General features: G+C 50.7%; 1 protein-coding gene across 1 annotated transcript; it reads left to right on the top strand.

The window, feature by feature from the left end:
* Window positions 1-333: 333 nt before the first annotated feature.
* Window positions 334-17,963, top strand: LOC147583690 (cytochrome P450 4F3-like). Its single transcript, XM_086698780.1, has 13 exons — window positions 334-483; window positions 750-942; window positions 5,712-5,856; window positions 7,443-7,496; window positions 7,591-7,718; window positions 9,209-9,330; window positions 10,036-10,306; window positions 10,637-10,703; window positions 10,893-11,022; window positions 16,318-16,451; window positions 16,532-16,596; window positions 16,782-16,864; window positions 17,256-17,963. The coding sequence occupies exons 1-13, from the start codon at window positions 428-430 to the stop codon at window positions 17,431-17,433; spliced, it is 1,626 nt and encodes a 541-aa protein (XP_086554906.1). The 5' UTR covers window positions 334-427; the 3' UTR covers window positions 17,434-17,963.
* The last annotated feature ends 131 nt before the right edge of the window (window positions 17,964-18,094 follow it).

Below are 18,094 nucleotides of genomic sequence, written 5' to 3'. Positions count from 1 at the left end.
CTAGGCTTGGCTGCACCCTGCCCCCATGGCACCTGAACTCTCACGTTCAAGCTTTTCCCTGCTGTGCCCTGCTGGCCTTGAAAGGGCAGGGGTGGCTGTTAGTTGGGGGCCAGGAGTCACCTTTGCCCATCTGTCAACGGATCCCCCACCCCCATGTGGGGGATGCTGAGTTGTGAGAACTCATTCCCATACTCTCTTTATAACACGGAAGTCCCCCTCCCCCACCTACTAGTTGGGCCACTGCCAGGTGGGGAGGAGGTAAGCAGGCAGGCAGGGATTGGCTGGTTTAGCCTGGCCACTGCCAGTGTCCCCTAGGTCAGGCGCCAGGGACAAAGACTTTCCAAGAGGAGGGGAGAGGAGGCTGTGTGGATAAGCTGCCCTGGTCTGAAGGTACCTGGCTGGGGGTCTTGATCCTGGGTAGTGAAGGATGCTGCCCAAGGGTGGGGTGGCTCCAGAGAGCCGCTGGGAGCAGAGTGGCTACTGGTGGGTGGTTAGCTATCTCTCACTCTCTGTCTTTGTCTCCCTCTCACTCACTCTGCCTCTCCCTCTGGAATTGTCTAGGTCCTCCTCCCCTCTCTGAATCACTGTTTGCCCAGTGCTGAGCACTCACTATCCCTACCCCTGTCTGTCCATGCCCCTCCCATCCCGGTGTGGGGGAGGGGCTCTCCCTCTGTTCCTGAAGAGTCCAGAGAGCTCACCCTTGGGCCCATTTCCTCGGCCTCAGCAAAATCTGTCCCCTCTGCCTCCAGGATGCTGAGCCTGTCCTGGCTGGGACTTGGGCAGGTGGCAGCCTCCCCATGGCTGCTCCTGCTGCTGGTGGGGGCCTCCTGGCTCTTGGCCCGCGTCCTGGCCTGGAGCTACAGCTTCTATGACACCTGCTGCCGCCTCCGGTGTTTCCCACAGCCCCCGAAGCAGAGCTGGTTTTGGGGTCACCTGGGACTGGTGAGTGTGGGTGGCAGGACGGGCCTGGGGCATCGGGGTTGAGGCACTTTCCCAAGGGTGGGGAACAGGGACCTGGGGTGGGGCTGGGGTCTGGGACAGCAGAGGAGGGCTGCAAAGAGCCAAGTTCCCCGGTGTCCCCACAATCTTGCCAGGGGCCACCGTGCAGGGTCCGCTCCCTGCCTGGCCCATGTTTGCTGGCCTCAGGCAAACACATCGCATCTGTGGGGTTTGGCTTCCCCACAGGAATCAGTTCTGACCTCTGCTCCCCTCTCCCGCCATGGGGTGCTGCTGGGCTGGAGGAGAGGGGTGGGCTGTGCGCCCTTTTCTTCTGCCTCCTTTTTGTGATCTTGCCTTTCACTCCCAAGATACATCAACGAGCCCCATTGCCCAACTGGGATAAAAGTTGACCACTTCCCCTTTCAGAAGGAATCACCCTGGCCTTGACCTTCGTGACCAAACCTATTTCATTCAGTGTCTGCATCTCGGCAGCCCGTCTTCATCCACTCCTGCCTGGTTCCCACCCCTGTCATGTTTCCAGGACATGACCATGACCTCATCACCCCCCGGAAGCAATCTGGTCCTGCTGACCACCGCAGCTGCCCAGAATCCTTGTCTTCTGGGTTCTCGCACACCACCCAGCCCCGGTCTCCACTTGGCTCTTCCTCACCCCACCTTTCCATGCGGGGAGCCTTCAGGGTCCTAACCCACCCGTCCTCTTCTCTGGCTCCCCAGGCCATTGCCTCACCTGGGGGGGCTCTGACTCCCAAGGGGGCCATCAACTCCCACCACAAATGAATTATAAGCTTCCAGCTCTCCCGTCTCCCCTGTGGTCCTTTCTGTCTTTAACCCAGGAGAGGTTTTTCTGAAATTTCACTTCTGTTAACACCACTACTCAGCTGAAAACCATTCTGTAAGACTGATCATCATTCTAGAGAGAGACCACGTGTTGCCTGGCCAGGCTCTGCTGCCCTCCTGGCCCCGTGCACACCCTGGACCCCCCAAGCTCCTGCTTTCTCTCCTCCACGAGCCAAACCCTTCCTACCTCAGGCCCTTTGCTTGTGCTGCTCCTTTGCCTGGAAGGGCTTCCCTTCCTGCAGCCACTGGGTCGATCCCTCCTTTTCTGGTTGCATTTTCAGCTCAGGTGTAATTTCTACGAGCCTCCCTTGACTTCCCCCCCTGGACCTTGACCTCTGACTTGGTCCTGCTCACACTCAAACAGTTAATTGTCCAGTTATTTGTTTATTATCTCTCTTTTTCTCTCTCTCACTAGACAGTGGCACTGGGTATAGATTGGTATCTATAATGCCCAGCTCAGGAGCTGACATACAGTTGGCACTTAATAACTGTTTGATAATGTCATGGTGGAGGCCTTGTTCTAGGTTTGGATGAACTTACCATCACCTCCCTTGGTCATCCAATGCCAAAGGGACAGGGGCCAGCTCCACCCCTGCCCTCCCACAAACCAGCTCATTACACAACAGGATGCCCTAAGCTTGTCCTGAATGTTACCTGATATTCTGGGTGTTGGCAATTTCTCAGCAAGTTATGGAGGTAGCAGGAATGTTATAAAATTACAGTTCCTACACCTCCTATGAGGGCTTGGCCATGGAGGCTGGTCTTGGTCACTCTTCACTCAGCTGTGTGACCTCAGCTGAGTCACTCTCCCTCTCTGGGTCAATCTCCTCAAATGCCTCAGAGTTCTTAGGGAGCAGGGAACAGTCACAAAAGTGAAAATGACTTGTATTCACCTGTCTGGAGCACCTGGAAGTATTTGTCAGGCCAGGATGGGGCTTCCTGTGGGATTGGAGAAGATGCGTCACTGGGAGGCAAGCCCCCCTGCTTCTCCTTTTGGGAGACGCAGCCTGGGTTTCTTCATTTGTAAAAGGCACGGCTGATGGGGGAGTCCATAGGTTCAGGGGATAGGTTCATAGGTAGTCCATAGGTTCATAGGTAGAGGTAGATAGACAGGTACATAGACAGACAGACAGACAGACAGATGGGATGCACCATGCCAGCTGGTGGGCAGAAGAGGACGTAGGTGGGAGCTGCCCTCCTGACTGATGGGCAGAGCTCACACCTGTGTCCTGGGGTCTGTCAGAGCTGGAAGGTCTGCACACCTTCACCATCTGGGGAGCGGGGGTGGGGGGGAGCTGTGTGGACTGGCCAGGACATGACAGGACATGGGAACGAGCCCCAGTACAAAACGTGAGGCCACCCTGCTGTTCCTGTGGGCACCTCCCTGAGGTTGGAACGACTCCCAGGAGAAGAAAGATCTGACTTCTCAAGCCAAGGTCGGCCTCTCTAGGGGCAGAGAGCGTGTCTTCTCCCTGTGTCCTGGGAGGGACCCTTGCGACATGGAGAGTCTTCCGGGATCCCTCTGTCCCCATGGGAAGGAGCATGAAGAAACAGAGATCCCCTCCGTCTATGCAGAGTCTGGACACACTAACCACGGCAGAGGTTGCAGGGGAACTTGCCGTGGCTCCTTCTGCGGAGGTGATGGCCCCTGTCTTGCTTGTAGGTCCACCTCACAGAGCAGGGCTTGAGGGTCTTAATTCAGCTGGTGGCTGCCTACTCGCAGGGTTTATGATCTGCTTGGGCTCCCATCATTTCTTGCCACCGTGGCATTGCCTGCTCTGTCATCATGCCACAGGTACCCATCTGGAATATGTGGCCATGGGCACTGTGGCAGCATCTGAGGGCCACATACCCCTCCCTGCCAGGCTTCTGTGAGGTCCCTGTGGATTCCAAGGTCCTTTCTGCTCTTGGGCGACTTTGGTCATTGCTTTCTTCTGGACACTGCTTCAGGAGTGTCCTTGGGGAGGCTCAGTCCCAGGTATTGTCTTGGGGGAACCCCAATCTTGGGCATGTAGAGCTAGAGACACCCTCAATCCTGTGTGGTCAGAGTGGGTCTGACGGAGAGACAGGGGTAAGAGGAACTCAGAGGGGAAGCAAGGCATCTGCTGTTTGGGTAGGCTGGGAGCCTTCTTAGAGAAGGAGTTGTTGGAAGGGGGTCTGGTCTGATGGGTAGGTATTTTTTTTTATTTTTTTAAAATGTTTTATTTATTTCTGAGACAGAGAGAGACAGAGCATGAGGGGAGGGGCAGAGAGAGAGGGAGACACAGCATCAGAAGCAGGCTCTAGGCTCTGAGCTGTCGGCACAGAGCCCGATGAGGGGCTCGAACTCACAGACTGCCAGATCATGACCTGAGCCAAAGTCGGATGCTCAACCGACTGAGCCACCCAGGTGCCCTGGGTAGGAATTTTTTAAGAAAAGAAGAGAAAGTATATACTGTGGAGAGGAATAGCCCACTCAAAGGCCTGGAGGGGACAGAGCAAACACCTGTTTTTCTTTTTTTTTTAATTTTTTTTTCAATGTTTATTTATTTTTGGGACAGAGAGAGACAGAGCATGAACGGGGGAGGGGCAGAGTGAGAGGGAGACACAGAATCGGAAACAGGCTCCAGGCTCTGAGCCATCAGCCCAGAGCCTGACGCGGGGCTCGAACTCACGGACCGTGAGATCGTGACCTGGCTGAAGTCGGACGCTTAACCGACTGCGCCACCCAGGCGCCCAACACCTGTTTTCTTAAAGTTTATTTATTTATTTTGAGAGAGAGAGAGAGAGAGAGAGAGAACACGCATGAGTGGGGGAGGGGCAGAGGGAGAGAGTGGGAGAGAGAATCCCAAGCAGGCTCCACATGTCAGTACAGCTCTTGAATTCACGAACCGTGAGATCATGACCCATGCCAAAAATAGAGTCAGATGCTTAACCAACTGAGCCACCCCACTGCCTTGCGAGCACCAGGGTTTTGAGCAACCATGAGTTGAGTGCATAAAGAGCAATGCTGGTGAGAGGCAGGGAGAAGGTGGAGGGGACAGCAGAGCCAGCGGGGCTGCAGGACTGTGTAGGGGCAGGGGGTTTATTCTTAGGGTTCTGGGGAGCCATGGAGGGTGTGCAGGTTAGGAGACACAGACATGGGGAGTGGGAGAGATGGAGAGAGAAATAGGGGTGAAGAAAGAGAGAGATACAGAGAAAAAGTGAGGGAGTCAGGACATACAGAGAATGTAAAAGAAACATACACAAACACATATCATCTATCATCTACCCATCCATCTCTCATCTCTTTCCTTTCTCTCTTCATCCATCCACCCATGCATGCATGCATGCATGCATCCATACGTCTGTCCATCCATCCACCCATCCATCCAAGCGTCCATCCATCCATGCATCTATGCATCCATCCATCCATCTGTCTGTCCATGCATGCATGCATCCATCTATCCTTCCATCCATCCATGCATCCATCTATCTGTCTGTCTGTCCATCTGTCCATGCATCCATACAACCATCTTCCCATTTATCTGTCATCCCTCTTCTCTCTCTCTCTCTCTCTCTCTCTCTCTCTCTCTCTGTATCTATCTCTCTATCATCTATCTATCTCTATCTATCTCTCTATCTCTATCTATCTATCTATCTATCTATCATCTATCTATCATCATCATGTAGCTCTCCATCATCTAGCTATTATCATCTGGATGTCTATCACCTACCCAAAGAAACATATGAAGATTGTAAGAGTGAAGGGAGAGGGAGACGCACATAGATAGACACACAAAAAGAGACAAACAGACCAACAAAGTTAAGCTGACTTAGTGAGATGAAGAGGTGTAGACTAATAATGCAGGCAGAAGGGGGGATGCAGTGGGAAGTTGTAAGCTTCTGGGGCTGCTGCCTGACCTGGTCTCCCTCCTCCACCCTGCCACCCCCAGGAAAAGAACAATGAAGAAGGCTTGAGGTTCATGGAGAGTCTGAGCTACAGCTTCCGTGATGTTCACCTGTGGTGGATGGGGCCCTTCTACCCACTTCTGCGGTTCGTCCACCCCAAGTTTGTTGCCCCCCTGCTCCAGGCCCCAGGTATCTCTCCCAGGAGCACCCGACCCAGCCACTCCCTTGTCCCTGTTCCCAGTTCTTCGCACCTCTGGACAGACCAGGTTGAGCAGGGAAGTGGGTAGTATTGGTGGAGACCTGCCATTAACCTGCTGGGTGACCCTGGCAGGTCCCTGGCTCTCTCTGGTTCCCAGTAATTTTCAGTTTTGAGTGGTGGAAATTCAGCAATGTTGGTCTAAGAGAAGAAAGGGAATCTATTGACTGAAAAGCTGAAGGAATGTTGTCTTCAGGCGTGGTTGGATCCAGTCTTCAAACAGTGCCATTGGGAATCTGTCTTTCTCTTGTAGTTCTGTGTTCCTTGGTGACAGCTTCACTCTCATGCTGACAAAGATGAGTCTAAGAAGCTCAACCCCAATGAAAACGTGAGCTCATTCTCTGAAGACCCAGAAATAGTTGCAGGATTCTCTTAAATTGGCCTGGCTTGGGTCACAGGGACCAATTCTTCCTCTAGTCATGGCAACTTGATTGTTAAGGGTTAGGGTCATATGTTCAGCTCTGGAACGGAGGATGGAGTGGCATGGCCACCCTCCCTAGCTACTTGGACTGAAGGAGGAAGAGGAGCGAGGTGTTGGTTCCAGAAGGGGATGGACAGGCAGATACCACAGATGTCCATTCACTGGCATCTCTGCTAGGGGGGCATTTCTTGGGTGAGGAAACGGAGGCTCAAGGGGGCTTAATAACTTCTCAAGGTCACATAGCATGCTGAAGGCTCTCTCTTACTTCTGTGTGTTCTTGGCTGCCCTAACTGCCTCTGGTAGGAGGGACCTTTAGTTGGAAGGGGATTTGGGGTAGGGAGATGGCCAGAGTGTTGTGGGGAGCTGGTCTAGAGGCACGAGGGAGCAGTGGCAGCTCTTTGTGGTGGGTGGAGCTCAGCATCTGAGGGTGGCAACACTGTTTGGTCTCTTAAGGACAGAGGAGCCCCTGAGCCTAAGCACTTAATGATAACTATGCGATAGAAGAGAATCCTGAGAAAGGCTAGGTCACACCTGGGCCATGTCTGGGACATTAGTGGGACCATATTTAAGTCCTGCCAGGGACCGTCTATGAGACACACTGAGGTCGTGTCAGATTGTCCTTGGGTCCATTCAGAGGATGCTGTATGAGGCCAGTGTGTGTTACGCATGTTGTTTCGTGTCAGGGCACGTTACCATGTGTTGGGGCCATGTCAGAAGTCCCAGGAGACGTCAGAGGGTTCTGGGACAGGTGCAATGTCCTAGGTCCCTTTAAAGCATTTTGTGGAGTGCTGATTTGTGCTTGGGTGTTTTGAACATGTCGGACCGGCAAGGAGCCATATCAAGGCATGTTGGGTGTGTTGTGCCTTATTTTCGGGAGCATCTAAGTACCTAGGGGTAGGTCCATGGGCTCTGCCTTTGCTCTGCTCTGTGCTGCAGCCTGGTCTTGTCCCCCTTCACCTCCCCACTCTGCACTATACAGTTCCCACTATGGAGGTTGGAGGGAGTATGCATTCCCCTGGCTTGGATCCTCCACCCCCCAACCCAAAGCCCATCCCTGCCTCTTCTCTATGGCCCCTGATGATCTGTCTCTCCTGCCAGCCACCATCGTGCCCAAGGATAAGTTTTTCTACAGCTTTCTGAGGCCCTGGCTGGGTGAGTAACTGTTAAGTGAAGGAGGTTGGGGACAACCTTGGGGTCTCAGGGGAAAGCACTGCCCTTGCCTACTCCTCGTGGCTGCCTCTACTAGGGGATGGGCTCCTGCTGACTGCTGGTGACAAGTGGAGCCACCACCGTCGTTTGCTGACACCTGCCTTCCACTTTGAAATCTTGAAATCCTATGTGAAGATTTTCAACAAAAGTGCAGACATCATGCATGTGAGTTGAAACCCACTGGAGCCTTGGGAAAGGCTTCCCAAGGCCTTGGGAAAGGTTTTCCTGGCTGGAACCTTGGGAAAAGGGGAGTGGCCTGGAGTCCTGGCTTTGCTAAATGACTTTCGGGCCATTCTATTTCTTCTCCAAGCATCAGTTTCCCCATGTGTCAAATGAGGATTATAAGCCCTTCTTAAAGGGTGGTCAAGATGATGTAATGGAATCACGGTCCTGGCACATTGTAGGTGCTCGGAAGGTGTTAGCTTCTAATCTGCCTCACTGAAACTCTGTGAAACTTGAGACACTAATGATGAGGATTGTATAGTAGCTCTTTCTTCACTGAACTGCACCTTAAAACTCATGAGGTTGAAAGAATTTGTGTTTTATTGCTCGCAAGATGATGAGTCCGGAGAATAGTTCTTATTTTGGCTGGAATCACTCAGGTGTCTGTGGCCATGGCTGGGTTTGGGAGACAGCTCTGCTTTTCCAGGCTCAGCTCTGCCACACATTTGGGGCTTGGCTAATGGTTGGCTAGTCTAGGATGGCCTTGGTGGGACAACCAGACTCCTGCATTTGTCCCTCATCTTCCAGTAGGCTAGCCTAGGCTTGATCGCATGGTAGACCCTGGGCTCCAAGAGAACAAGCAGAAACATGCAGTACCTCTTGAAGCCTAGTTTCAGAACAGGCAACCGGGACCTCCACCTTCTTCTGTTGGCGGAAGCAAGTCCCACATCCAGCTCCAATTCAAGAGCTGGAGAAAGAGGTTTTACCTCCTAATGGAAGATCTGCCAAACCTCATTGCAAAGGGTGAAGGTAGAGGGAGGGATGAGGAAATGGAGACATTTTTGCAACAGTCGCCTACCTCTATGATAATGACGAAGATGAGGGTGAGAGCTAATGGTTACTTAGCTCTTGGTATATATCAGGAACCATGAGAACATGACCTGAGCCCAAGTTGGACACGTAACCGACTGAGCCTCCCCACTGCCCCTCATGCACCAGTTCTATTGCACACGTTGTCTTATCTAATTTCCACAACCATATAAGGTAGAGATGATGATTATTGTCTCACTACAGGTGATGAAACTGAGGCTCAGAGAGGTTAGGGAGCATGCTCCCATTCACACAGCTAGCAAGTGAGCTAATAAATGGAGTTGGGATTCCAACCCGGTTTGTCTGACAACAGAGCAAGTCATCTTAACTGTTACTGAAGCTTTGACAGGTGGAGTCCAGAGGGCAGCAGTGAGTTGACCAAGGGCACACAGGGGTGTAGGAAGCAGAGCCAGGATTTGCACTGAGGTCTCCTGACCCCCAGCCATTGGGTCTTAATAGTAAGAGTTTCTATTCCCACCCAAGCCTGGTCCTCCCTGGAGATGGGTGCCTGGGGTGGAGGACCAGGAGCCTGGGTTTTGGGGAGTCCATCCTGGTGATTGGGGCTGAAGGGGAGCTCAAGGGATGTAGGTTCCTGCCCCAGATGTGCCCCTTTCTCTGTCCAGGCCAAGTGGAAGCGCCTAGTCTCAGCGGGCAGCACCCGATTGGACATGTTTGAGCACATCAGCCTCATGACCCTGGACAGTCTGCAGAAATGTGTCTTCAGTTTTGACAGCAATTGCCAGGAGTGAGTGCTTGCTCAGGACCTGGGAACATGAACCGTAGACCCAAGGGAGTCGGTGGAGAAGGGAGGGTGGCCAGGGTGATCAGATGGGACTTCCTGGAGGAGATGGATCAGAGTGAGACAAAGAAGGACAAGGAAGGGAAAGAGAAAGGTAAGGTTTCAGGTAAGCAAAAATGCTTGATAAAGGCCAACAGGACTAGGATGAATAAAGCATGTGCCACCTTGGGAATGAGATTGGAGGGTTGGCAGGGGGGCTAATCTTAAGGATATTGAAAGGTGAAGCAAAGGGGTCTGAGCTTTATCCTGAGGTTCCAGAGATGGAAGGTGGAAAGTGTTTGAGTAGATGAAGGTCATGGTCACAGCTGTTCTTGGACATCGGACTCGAGAGAGGACCAACTGTCACATAGACACAGAATCTGAGGAGGAGGCAGCTTGAATGTGGTGGCGAAAATGGGGCAGATTTGGAGGAAAGTAAGGAGGAATGGGCAGGGGCAGATACTGTGTAGGCCAGAAGAGAGATGAGTGTGATACCCAAGGTCTTCCCAGGGTCTGGGCCATGATTCCATTGACAGAGATGGCAGGTGGAGAGAGAAGCATGCCTGAAGGACACTCTGTTTTGTAGGGACATGTTTCTGAGGTTCTGGTTGGAAGGCACTCCTAGGGCCTCATGTGGGTTAAGGAGCTGTTCTCTATGGCCTGACCCTTCAGGAGCCCCAGTGAATATATTGCTGCCATCTTGGAGCTCAGTGCCCTTGTGGTGAAACGGCAGAGGCAGATCTTCCTGCACCCGGACTTGCTGTACTACCTCACCCCTGATGGGCGGCGCTTCCGCAGGGCTTGTGACCTGGTGCACAACTTCACAGATGCCATCATCCAGGAGAGGCGCTGCTCCCTCATTACTGAGGGCTCCCATGACTTCCTCAAGGCCAAGGCTAAGGCCAAGACTTTGGACTTCATTGATGTGCTCCTGCTGGCCAAGGTGGGCTTCCCTGGGATCAGAATTCAAGAGTTAGAATGGACCTTGACTTCAAAAGTCAGATGGGAGAACTTGGACTTGACCCAGCGGGTACTGAGGAGCCATGGCAGGTGCTTGAGGAAGGGAGAGACAGGTCAGGGATAAGTTTTAGACGTGACTTTGTAGAAGGCTGCTTGGGTGAAGAAAGCTGGAGACAGGGAAACCTGCGGGATAGGGCTCTAGAGATGATGAGGGACGAATCCTGCTTTGATGATGGAGCCTGAGGGACTGTTTCAGGTGAGACTCAGGTGCCCTCGAGCTGGTGTGATTCAGGAGGTCGTGCCCTTTCTGCAGGATGAAGACGGGAAGGAACTGTCCCATGAGGATATCCGAGCTGAAGCTGACACCTTCATGTTTGGGGGTAAGCATCCCAGTGTGGGACTGCAGGGGGTAGGAGTCTGTCCAATCCCAGGGACTTGGCAGGTGGGCCCTGGACCACCCCATCCCACCCCATCTTCCCAATCCTCCCTGAGGGCCCTAATGAAGGGCGCTGTCCACCCTCTGGTGCTGAACAAGCCCAGAGACCCAAGCCTGTCTGGCTGCCTCTCAGGCCATGACACCACGGCCAGTGGTCTCTCCTGGGTCCTGTACAACCTTGCGAAACACCCAGAATATCAGGAGCGCTGTCGGCAGGAGGTGCAGGAGCTCCTGAGGGACCGTGAGCCTAAAGAGATTGAATGGTGAGTGCAGGTCCTCATGTCCTGTTCTGGAACCCTTCTCATTGGCTCTGCTCCCCTGCTAGGGAAGGGGAAAGAACTTTTGTTGATTGTGTCATTGTTGCTTAGAGAGACTAGGAGCAGAACCCAGAGGCAAGGGTATGGTACCCAGCCTGGAGAGCAGGGGAAAGCAGGCTTATGCAACAGAAAGATTGGAGTGTCCACATGTATTGCCCTGCTTGCTTGCTATGTGACTTGAATAAAACCAATTCCCTTTTCTGAGTACCACCTTTCTCCTCTGTAAATGGGGGCAGGACAGGTCAGGGAATGTCTCCTCCAAGGGCTGCTTGGAGAACCGTGACAATGCGTGTAGAACAGATGCCATCCAGCGTGTGTTAAGTAAATGAAATTCTCTCCCTTGCTTTTCTGCCTGAATTTGCACATTTCCCCTAGAGAACCTTGCTCTTAATTTTTGCTCTTATATCTAATTCGCACCTACTATCTATTCCAGGGATTCACAAGTAGTCCTTGAGGGTAAAAAAGTTACCCATTGCTTGGTTCAGTAAACATGTCTACACTGCCCCTCCTTCTCAACTCCATGTCCAGTCCCATTTAAGTCCTACTTGGTCAAGGCTGGATCATGGAGGAAAGAAGGGGGTGAGGCTGGGGAGCAAAGAAGCAAATATGAATTCAGCCCTCTGGGAATGGGTAGTGGACAGTGCTCCAGGCCTTACGGACAGTTTGGGCAAAGGCCCTGATGGAGGCATGCAGCGGTGGGCCTGGCGTGTTTCGGAGGAAGTAAACGTGGCTGGATCCTTGTGAAATTTACAGTGTGAATCATCTGTGAGGCTCCCAGTGAGGCTGGAGCTGGTAGTTGGTAATGGAAGCCCTTCTTGGTCTGCTTTGGAAACCACGTGAAGATTTTCCAAAGGTGTCAGTTCAAGTCCTCTGGGAAGCCAGTATTGGATAAAAGATTCTATTGGATAAAAGATTTTATTGGATAAAAGTGTTCAGGGATACTGCTCTCAGGGAGGGAGTCTCACATTGGGCAGAAGTGATCAGAAAGTAGGGGCCCACCATGCTCTCTCAGTGGCTGGGACCTGCCCAAGAGAGTGTGGCCTTGGCTTGAATGCTGCTGCAGAGCCCAGAGGCCCTCTAACTGGAGGCTGTCAGCCGACTGCACTCCTTGGAGCTGGACATCAAGTTCTTTCTTGAAGGGAGATTCGTGACTAATATAGGAAGGCAGTGGGGAGCCATGGGAGATGTTTGAGCAGTGGAGAGACAAGTCAGATATTCGAATTAAACATATCTGCAAACTGGAGGAGATGAGGTGGAGCCTGGGGGTCCCAGGGAGATTTGGGGTCAAGGGCTGAAGAATGGGGAAGAGATGTTGGATTGAACACTTCAGTCCTTCAATTTCAAGGACTTCAAGGTAGTGCCTTCAACTTCAAGGCTGGGCTCAGTACAGCAGTTGTGTGAAGGGGAGAAGTGTTTTTGTGTGTCTCTCAACTTCAAACAGTGCACTTGGTAACACTTCAAATGGTGGGAAATGCTTTACAATGGATATAATAAGCCTTTGTCTTTTTTCAATCTCGGGTTTATTGAGATATAGTTGACATAAAATACTGTGTATACAACACAAGGTATACACCACGAGGGTTTGATATACGTATATATTGCAAAAGGAGCACAGGGTTAAATACTTTCCTTACCTCACACAAGCCTCTGCCTTATCCAGCACCCCAATCCCATCCCCACCTTTGATGATCTCTGGTGTGCTTCCAGTGATCATCTCTGCCCACACCCATGTGCCCACAGTCTCTCTCATTTTGCGCCTAGTCTTTTCTCTCCACAGCTGAGAGAAAACACAGAGCATTCAGGCATGCACACTGACAATATAACTTCAAGATCTTTTCCTTTCCCCTCCAGACGTAAGTTTTGGGAAATTAATTTTGAATTACAAAATCCATAATGGGAAGAAGTCCTTTTTTTTCTTCTCCTTGCACAAAATGCAACACTACAGAGAAGGTTAGGTCCACCTTTGTTGCTGTCCCCCCAAGCCTAATCAATCCCCTGTCGCCTGAGGGGTCTCCAGGGACATCAATTTGTCATATGTCCTTTCAGACTTTTCAGAAGGTCTTGTAGCTATGTATTTCTATAGTTATAATGGTTTTAATAGAAACACACACACATTTGGTTACTTGTTCTTTTCTCTTTTCTCTCAACAGTTGTTTTCGACTCCTCTCTAATTGTAAATCGCACACTTTATTCAGCTCACCCCTCTGTTGGGGACGTTTATGTGATGATTTGCATTCATGACAGATATTGCTGAATTGCCTTTCAGCACCTCTGTACCGATTTACCCTGCAGTGCTTGATAGGACTAGTGATCTGTATTTCCTCCTTTTGATAACTGTGTAGTATTCCATCAGATGGATGTACCATAATTACGTAAACATTCCCCTGCCGAGGGTCATTTGTATAGTTTGGAGCCTTATGCCGTAATAAACATGATGTAGCAAACATCCATGTACACACTGATTTTTGCTCCCATGTGAGGATGTCTCTCCAGAACACATTTCTGGGTGTGGAATTGCTGAATCAAAGACCATTTGAGTTTTCACAATGTAATCGCTCTTGACAAATCCACTCCTCTAGACAGATTTTGAGAGTGACAATTTTCTCGCATCTTTGCTGACAGTGTGCATAATGAAATTCTAAAACTCTTGCCAGTCTGGTAGGTGAATAGAATACTTCATTATCCTAATGAATATCACTTTAAGAATGGGTAAAACTGAGCACGATTTTCACATGTTTATGAACCATGCATATTTCTTTTTCTGTGAAGCTTCAATTTGCATAATTTGCCCTTTTTACTTTGAGTTTTTTCTGTTTTTCATTTTAAAATTGATTTGTGAGGACTCTTTACATATAAAGAAAATTAGTTCCTTTTCTGTTATGCAAAAATTCTTTCCTGGATTGACTTTTGACTTTATTTTAGATTTTGTTCATTTATTTGGAGTCACGTTTATTAACTTTTTTTTATAGCTTCTGTTTTTTTTTTTTTTTTTTTTTTTTTTTAATGCTTGGAAAGGCCCTTCCCATTCTAATGCTAAACTGTAACACTTGTTCGTTTTCTTGTAATGGATTTATTTATTAAAAATATTTTGTTTATGGGACACCTGGGTGGCTCAGTTGGTTGGACGTCCGACTCTTGATTTTGGCTCAGGTCATGATCTCGTGATTCATGAATTTGAGCCCCACCTTGGGCTCTGTGCTGACAGCTCAGAGCCTAGAACCTGCTTTGGATTCCCTGTCTCCCTCTCCCTCTCTGCCCCTTCCCTGCTCATGCTGTCTCTCTCACTCAAAAAATAAATAAACATTAAAACAAATTTAAAAATTCACAGATCTGTGTTATATCACAGATCTGCTGCTGGTTCTTATCTTTCTCAGAAACATAACACTATGACTTTGTCAGACATCCGTGGTTCTATGGACATTTAGATTGTTGCTTTGGACTGTCGTATGGAAAGTTCCTCTCTAGTCCCTTGGACCTAAATATCCAGAAGGTTTCCATCTAATGACCGCAATGAACCCCTTGGTGTTCATGTCTTTATCTACCTGTCTGAGAATGTCTCCAGGTTCTATGCTGAGAGCCAACTTGCTGGGTCATGAAACACACATCGCCTTTCCTTGACCATGCCGATGCCTTGCAGAGTGGTGGCTCCTGTCCATACCTTTACTGTCAGTGCGTGGGGTCCCCCCACCCCGGTGCCTCAGCCAGGCTTTACCATCACCCACCTTGTTAATTCTCACCTCGAATACATATGAGGTAACATCCCATTGCTATATAATTTCCATTCTGGTAATCGGCGACTTGGAGCATCTCTTCACGTGTTATTTAGTTATTTCTTTTCAATGGTTATTTATTTAGTTTTGAGAGAGAGCACAAGCGGGGGAGGGGCAGAGAGAGAGGGAGAGAGGGAGACACAGAATCCAAAGCAGGCTCCAGGCTCCGAGCTCTCAGCACAGAGCCCGACGCGGGGCTCGAACTCATGGACCTCGAGATCATGATGTAAACCGAAGTCATATGCTCAACGGACTGAGCCACCCAGGCGCCCCATCTCTTCATGTTTTAAATCTCTGAGTTTGAGCTCCCATGAATTTCTAGACCATGTCCTTTGTCTACTCTTTTGAGTCGCCTGCCATTTCTCTTGTTGATTGGTAGGAATTCCTTGTCTATTCAAGATATTCTTCTAGATCCATATATTTATTGCAACTATCTTCTGTGAATCTCTCATCTGAATGTTAATTTGGTGCATCGAATGGAGTGTTTTGTTAAACAGAAATCCTTAATTCTGTGAATATGTTTTCTTTTCTTTTCTCTTCTGTTCTCTTCTTTCTTTCTTTCTTTCATTTCCTTTCTTTTTGTCTTCTGGTTTATGTTTTGGGGTTTTAAGAATTCTTTCCTACTCATAGGTAACAGAAGTGTCTTCTATATTACATCTTCTTTAAACTTATTTCTTTACCTTTCACGTGTAAGAGAAGACCCCATCTTATATGTAGAGTGCATGATGCTTCAGTTCTTTTGGAGTGTGTGTTGGTGCGACTGTGGGGGTGTCTATGTCTGTGTCTGAACCATCCCTTGTCTGGGGGTGGTGGGGCCTCCTTTACCAGATGCTACATTTTCACCTATTCACCTACTTGTCTCTGTGCTCTCTATCTTGTTCTGTGGGTCTGTTTTCCTGTTCTTGCAACAGTGGTTTGCTGCCTTTTAATTTAATTTAATTTAATTTAATTTAATTTAATTTTTTAATTATCACCATACGTTTGTAATGGGTCTTAATATCAGGTGAATGGATTCTCTTTTTTGGTCTTTTAAATCGACATACATTTTGAACTTTAAGTTTTTCAAACTGAATAAGATTGCTAAGCTCCAACAACACCAACTAGATTTTAATTGGATGCATTGGATACATTAATTAACTTAGAAAGAATCCACACCATTATATTAGGTATTCCACCTAGGAGGGTGCCTTTTATTTGTTGAAATAACCTGGTAAGTCCAGCAAAGAGATTTTTTTCCTTTTTAAATAAATTGTATAACTTTAGACTTTCTAACTTTTAAAGGTACTGTGTGAATGTTGGGCTTTGTTCAGAAATACTTAAAAATTTTTTTTTTTAATATTTATTTTTGAGAGAGAGAGAGAGAGAACAGGGAGGGGCAGAGAGAGAGAGGGAGACACAGCATCCGGGGAGCAGCTGGAGGTCTGCGGGAGTGTGATTCGATCCCTGGCTAATCGTTGGGGGGCTTCCTTAGGGACGACCTGGCCCAGTTGCCTTTCCTGACCATGTGCATCAAGGAGAGTCTGCGGTTGCACCCCCCGGTCGCAGCCATCTCCCGCTGCTGTACCCAGGATGTCGTGCTCCCAGATGGCCGGGTCATCCCCAAAGGTGCCCACAAGACCAGGGGGAGGAGCCTCGCGGGCAGGAAGAGGTGAAACACTTCCTGACTGGCCCCTCCCCTCCCACAGGTGTTATCTGCCTCCTTAGTATTTTCGGGATCCACCACAACCCATCCGTGTGGCCAGACCCTGAGGTGCTGCCTCCCCCTCCCTCCCCTCCACCCACCCTCATGCTTGGCCACTTCCCTAGCGGGGCCTAAGGGAGGGCTCAGGGTTCTGACCTGGCAAATCGCTCCCTCCATGAAACGCACACCTGTGTCTCCAAAGCCGGCTGTCCTGAGAAACCCCGTCCAACAGTCCCGCCTCTCTCCGCCCCCAGGTATACAATCCTTTCCGCTTTGACCCAGAAAACATCAAGGAAAGGTCTTCCCTGGCTTTTATTCCCTTCTCCGCGGGACCCAGGTGAGCACAGTGGGCATCGGAGGTGGGGATGAGGTGGTGAGGGCAGGGGCCTGGGCCTGAGATCCCAGACGTGGCTGTGGGGGCGGGAAAGGGGGTGTTGAGGATGGTTCTCCTTCTCTCCCCTCCTCCAGAGGTTGGGGGTAAAGGCCTGGGCAGTGGGGGGTGGCTGGGTCCAAGGAGGGCTCCGCGGTGCGCTCAGAGCCCCTTCCCTCTGTCTGGGAGCTCAGGGCTGGGATCTGAGCCAAGCTCAGGGACCCCCATATGGGGGTCCCGGGCACGGTTAGTCCCCTCCGGTATCCCTGCGGGCGGGGCTGGCGGTCCCGGGCCAGGTTCGGGGCGCGACGGGACCTGCTGGGGTCCCTGGCGAGTGAGTTCCCACTGCCGCCCGCAGGAACTGCATCGGGCAGACGTTCGCACTGACCGAGATAAAGGTGGTCCTGGCGCTCACGCTGCTGCGCTTTCGGGTCCTGCCCGACAAGGAGGAGCCCCGCAGGAAGCCGGAGATCATCCTGCGCGCCGAGGGCGGGCTTTGGCTGCGGGTGGAGCCGCTGAGCGCGGGCCCCCAGTGACCCGCCAGCTCCCCCTGGCTTGGGATCCACCCCGTCCCTACACACGCTCCCTGGCGGATTCCCAGGACTAGAACTGTGTGGTCTCTTCTGCCGGGGCGCCACTGACAGCCAGCAGGGGGCGCGCGGGACCTGCGGGAACGCAGTGGGAGGGGGAGGACGAGGGGTGGGGTGGAGGGGAGGCTGGTGTGTGAGCGCAAGACCCTGGCAGCCATTCCAGCTGACCATGGTCCCCCCCTCCCCCCGCCATGCTGATTGCGGGTTCTCCCACAGCCCAATAAGGGCTTTTATCCTGTAGGCAATTGGGTGCCATGGAAGGTGTTTGAGTAGGAGAGGGACCACCGTTAGAGACTGACTGAAGGGCATGTTTGAAGCTCAGGGTCACAGTGGAGAACCCATAGTGCCACTACTCTCTGGCCACTCTGACCTCTGTTCCTATCTAATATACCCAAACTTTTCTTACCCCAGAATCCGTCACTATGTTTCCATGGTCACTATGTTCACTGAAACAAACATAGATGCGCTCTCCTGTGTGTCTGATCATTGCAATCATTGTATCCGTTATGTGGTCTGTTGTTTTTGCTAGTTTTCACTGGTAGGGTTAGTGGTCGCGTGTGCCTGCTTATCTTTGCTTGAGTATCCATTATCATATTTGAAATAACAT

The sequence above is a fragment of the Puma concolor genome, chromosome A2 (genome assembly GCF_028749965.1).
Source record: "Puma concolor isolate L17-30 chromosome A2, mPumCon1.1.hap2, whole genome shotgun sequence".
Taxonomy (NCBI): domain Eukaryota; kingdom Metazoa; phylum Chordata; class Mammalia; order Carnivora; family Felidae; genus Puma; species Puma concolor.
Note: the sequence above shows the minus strand (reverse complement) of the source record. Positions and strands in the feature narration are given on the sequence as shown.

Coding starts and splice junctions, on each gene's coding strand:
- LOC147583690 (XM_086698780.1), top strand. CDS start 428: ATGCTGCCCAAGGGTGGGGTGGCTCCAGAGAGCCGCTGGGAGCAGAGT. Junction 10,307..10,636: donor ATGTGCTCCTGCTGGCCAAG/GTGGGCTTCCCT, acceptor CCCTTTCTGCAG/GATGAAGACGGGAAGGAACT. Junction 16,865..17,255: donor CCCTTCTCCGCGGGACCCAG/GTGAGCACAGTG, acceptor TGCCGCCCGCAG/GAACTGCATCGGGCAGACGT.